At 34.8% G+C, this 5000-nt stretch overlaps 1 protein-coding gene across 2 annotated transcripts in view; it reads left to right on the top strand.

The window, feature by feature from the left end:
• The window catches only part of Trhn (tryptophan hydroxylase), a 55142-nt gene that overhangs the window by 32037 nt on the left and 18105 nt on the right, over positions 1–5000 (top strand). For both annotated transcript variants that reach the window (XM_043010707.2, XM_086546087.1), the window contains exons 6-7: positions 1841–1908; positions 3541–3591. In XM_043010707.2, the coding sequence (XP_042866641.2) occupies positions 1841–1908; positions 3541–3591 (119 nt within the window). The remainder of the gene's footprint in view (positions 1–1840; positions 1909–3540; positions 3592–5000) is intronic.

Genomic DNA, 5000 nt, shown 5'->3' with positions numbered 1-5000 from the left:
TCCCCCTCTCCTCTCCCCTCTTTTCTCCTTCCTTCCCTACCTCTCTCCTCTCCCCTCCTTCATCCACCCTTTTCGCCTCCTCTCCTCCCCCTCTCCTCTCCCCTCTGTCCCCTTCCTTCCCTGCCTCTCTCCCCCCTCTCCTCTCCCCTCTTTTCCCCTTCCTTCCGTTCTCCCCTCCTTCATCCCCCTTTTTCGCCTCCTCTCCTCTCCCCTCTTTTCCCCTTCCTTCCCTGCCTCTCTCTCCCCTCTCCTCTCCCCTCTTTTCCCCTCTCCTCTCCTCTCCTCCCCCTCTCCTCTCCCCTCTTTTTTCCCTTTCCTTCCCTACCTCTCTCCCCCCTCTCCTCTCCCCTCTTTTCCCCTTTCTTCCCTGCCTCTCCCCCACCTCTCCTCTCCCCTCTTTTCCCCTTTCTTCCCTGCCCCTCTCCCCTCTTTCCCCCTTTCCTCTCCTCTCTCTCCCCCCTCTCCTCTCCCCTCTTTTATCCCCCTCCTTCCCTGCCTCTCTCCCGCTGCCTTGTAATCACGGAGGAAGAGAACAAAGGAGTTCAGAAGACCTTGAAATTTGTCCTCAAATCGGCTTGAGCAACCTTTGATGTCGTGGTCTGACCCTACGTGATACTGCGTGTGTGTGTGTGTGTGTGTGTGTGTGTGTGTGTGTGTGTGTGTGTGTGTGTGTGTGTGTGTGTGTGTGTGTGCTGTGTGTGTGTGTGTGTGTACGTGTGTGTGTGTGTGTGTGTGTGTGTGTGTGTGTGCGTGCGTGTGTGTGTGTGTGTGTGTGTGTGTGTGTGTGTGTGTGTGTGTGTGTGTGTGTGTGTGTGTGTGTACATGTGTGTGTGCTGTGTGTCTGTGTGTGTGTATTGGATTGAAAGGAAAAAAAAAAAATGTGGAGGCGTGCTGTGTTTGTTGTGGTGGAGGGGGTGGTGGTGGTGGTGGTGGTAAGGGATTGTTGTGTGTGTCTATGTGTGTGTGTTTGTTTGTACGTGCGTGTGTGTATGGGATCTTTTCTTTTTTTTTCTTCTTTTGAGGCGTCTTGTGTGTGTATGGGGGGGGGGGGTATTTGTGTGTGTGTGCGTGTGCATATGGGTCTTTGTGTGCGGGAGAGTCTTGGTTGTGTGTGTGTGCGTGCGTGGTGTTCAGTTATTGACAAATGACACGAAAGAGTAATCTGATTTTCTTCTTTTTTTCTCCTTGCTCTGTACTCTTTCTGTTATTTCTTTATTCCTACCTTATTTCTCTCTATTTCTCCTCTCTCTCTCTCTCTCTCTCTCTCTCTCTCTCTCTCTCTCTATCTATCTATCTATCTATCTATCTCTCTCTCTCTCTCTCTATCTATCTATCTATATATATATCTCTCTCTGTCACTCCCCGCCTCTATATCTCTTCCTCTCTCTCTCCCTGTGTCTCACTCTCTCTCTCTCTCTCTCTCTCTGTCTTTACCTCACTCTCTATCTCTCACGCTCACCCGTTCTCTCTCTCTCTCTTTCTCTTTTTCTTCTCTCTCTATCTCCATTTATCCCTCACTCTCCCCCTTTCCCTCTCTCTTTCTCTTTCTCTTTTTTTTCTCTCTATCTCCATTTATCCCTCACTCTCCCCCTCAATCTCTCTCTCTCTCTCTCTCTCTCTCTCTCTCTCTCTCTCTCTCTCTCTCTCTCTCTCTCTCTCTCTCTCTCTCTCTCTCTCTCTGTGTCACTCACTCTCTCTCTCTGTCTCTTAATCTCTCTCTACCTATCACCATTTATCCCTCACTCCCTGCCTCTATATATCTCCCCCTCCCCCCCTCTCTCTCTCTCTGTTTCTCCCGCACTCTCCATCTCTCTCTCACACACACCCCTTTCTCTCCCAGGGCTTCAAAGACCCCGTGTACAGAGCCAGGAGGAAGATCTTTTATGACATCGCAATGAAGTACAAATTGTGAGTGAGGATGTAGGCTTAGTTGAGTGTGTTTATGTGTGCGTATGTGTGTATTTATTTATCTATGTATGTATGCATAGTTGGATTTATGTATGTGCATATATACTGTACATGAATGGGAGCATACATACGCTCAGATACATGATTGTACAGTTGTATGTTTACATATATACATAGTAGAAGAAGTGTATGCATAGATATATAAATACGTACATATGTTCATATACACACACGTATATGTATATATTCATTCGTACTCACATAGTTACAGACACACGCACATAAAAAACATACACACATAAACACACATATATACACATAAACACAAATATGCATACGTACACACTCACATATATTTATTGATATTTACTTACACATACACACACACACAAACACACATACAAACACAAACACACACAAACACACACACACAAACACACACACACACACACACGCACACACACTAACACATACAAATACACACAGACACACACACACACACACACACGCACACACACTAACACATACAAATACACACAGACACACACACACGCACACACACTAACACATACAAATACACAAAGACACACACACACGCACACACACTAACACATACAAATACACACAGAAACACACACACACACACACACACACATGATAACACAGTTACCTCCTAACCCTCTCTATTTTTCCTTTTTTATTTAAGACAAGGAGCTTAGACTCAGAAATTCGAAAATGTTTTTCCATTTTCTAGAAATATGAATTATGCAGGAAAAGATTTTCACTTTCGTGTTCAAAGAATACATAAACATTTTTCTTATTCATTTATTTGACATAGAAATAGTTTTAGAAGTTGATGGATCAGTGTAAAAATAAAATAGTTATGATAATGATGGTAATGATAATAATGATTATGATTATGATGATGATAGTAATAATAATGATAATGATGATGGTAATATTAGTAGTAATAATGATAGCACTCACAATTATGATAATAATTAAGATGATAATACTGAAAATGATAATAATTATGATATTGATAGTAATAAAGGTAACTAAATAATTCTGATGATAATGAAAACATTAATGATGATGGTGATAAGAATAATGATGATGATGATATTGATAATGATGAAAATGTAGACAATATTCATTCATCATCATTATTATGATTATCATTGAGCTTTAATATTCTTATTATCATCATCATCATCATTATCATTATTGTTATTATCATTATAATGATTCCCATAATGCTTATCATCATTATCAATGATAGCATTATGATAATGATGATGATGGTGATTTGTATTGCTATTTTTGTTTTATCATTGCAATTATCAATATCCATATTATCATTGTAATCATCATTATCATTATTGTTAATATTGTCATTATTATTGTTCGTATATTTTTAATATAATAATCATTAATTCTAATAATTATTATCACCATTACTACTATGATTATTGGAGAGAAAAAAAAAAATATATATATATCATTAAAAAAAAAAACAAAAAAAAAAAACACGTAAACACTCATAAACTACAAGAATCCAAAACAAAAGAATACATAAGAAGGATTCAATTCCAAAAACATCCTAAAAATAAACGATTCAATCCTATATAGTGGTGAGCCGATCCCACGTGTCGAGTACACTGAAGAGGAAATCAAGACATGGTGAGTGAGAAGATTTTGTTGTTGTTTTGTCTTTGTTGTTGTTTTTGCATGTTTTTGTTGTTGTGTATTTGTTTTATTTTTTGTTGTTGTGTATTTGTTATATGGTTAGTGTTTGTGTATTTGTTTTATTTTTTGTTGTGTATTTGTTTTATTTTTTGTTGTGTATTTGTTTTATTTTTTGTTGTGTATTTGTTTTATTTTTTGTTGTTGTGTATTTGCTTTATTTTTTGTTGTTGTGTATTTGTTTTATTTGTTGTTGTTGTGTATTTGTTTTTATTTGTTGTTGTTGTGTATTTGTTTTATTTTTTGTTGTGTATTTGTTTTATTTTTTGTTGTGTATTTGTTTTATTTTTTGTTGTGTATTTGTTTTATTTTTTGTTGTTGTGTATTTGTTTTGTTTTTTTGTTGTTGTGTATTTGTTTTATTTTTTGTTGTTGTGTATTTGTTTTATTTTTTGTTGTTGTGTATTTGTTTTATTTTTTGTTGTTGTGTATTTGTTTTTATTTGTTGTTGTTGTGTATTTGTTTTATTTTTTGTTGTTGTGTATTTGTTTTATTTTTTGTTGTTGTGTATTTGTTTTATTTGTTGTTGTTGTGTATTTGTTTTATTTTTTGTTGTTGTGTATTTGTTTTATTTGTTGTTGTTGTGTATTTGTTTTTATTTGTTGTTGTTGTGTATTTGTTTTATATTTTGTTGTTGCGTATTTGTTTTATATTTTTTGTTGTTGTGTATTTGTTTTATTTTTTGTTGTTGTGTATTTGTTTTATATTTTTTGTTGTTGTGTATTTGTTTTATTTTTTGTTGTTGTGTATTTGTTTTATATTTTTTGTTGTTGTGTATTTGTTTTATTTTTTGTTGTTGTGTATTTGTTTTATATTTTTTGTTGTTGTGTATTTGTTTTATTTTTTGTTGTTGTGTATTTGTTTTATTTTTTGTTGTTGTGTATTTGTTTTTATTTTTTGTTGTGTATTTGTTTTATTTTTTTGTTGTTGTGTATTTGTTTTATTTTTGTTGTTGTGTATTTGTTTTATTTTTTGTTGTTGTGTATTTGTTTTATTTATTGTTATTTGGTTAGTGTTTGTGTGTTGTGTGGTTAGAGTGGAGGTTGTATGTTTTTTGTGTATTTGTTTTTGTTACTGTTCATATGTTTTTGTTTGTTTGTCTGTTTGTTTTTTGTATATATGTTTTAATTGGAGTGAAGGTGACACTTCTGTTGTTGTTGATTGTTGTTCTTGTTTTCCGGATATTATTTTTTAGGTGTTTTTGTATCTACTTTTTTTTTTTTTTTTTTTGGGGGGGGTATTTGTTTGTGTGTATATATGTATATATATATATATATATATATATATATATATATATATATACATATATACATATATATACATATATATGTATATATTGTTGGTGTG

The sequence above is a fragment of the Penaeus japonicus genome, unplaced genomic scaffold (genome assembly GCF_977035675.1).
Source record: "Penaeus japonicus unplaced genomic scaffold, GWHDUDI00000001_assembly GWHDUDI00000002, whole genome shotgun sequence".
Taxonomy (NCBI): Eukaryota; Metazoa; Arthropoda; class Malacostraca; order Decapoda; family Penaeidae; genus Penaeus; species Penaeus japonicus.
This window is presented reverse-complemented; position numbering and strand designations above follow the sequence as displayed.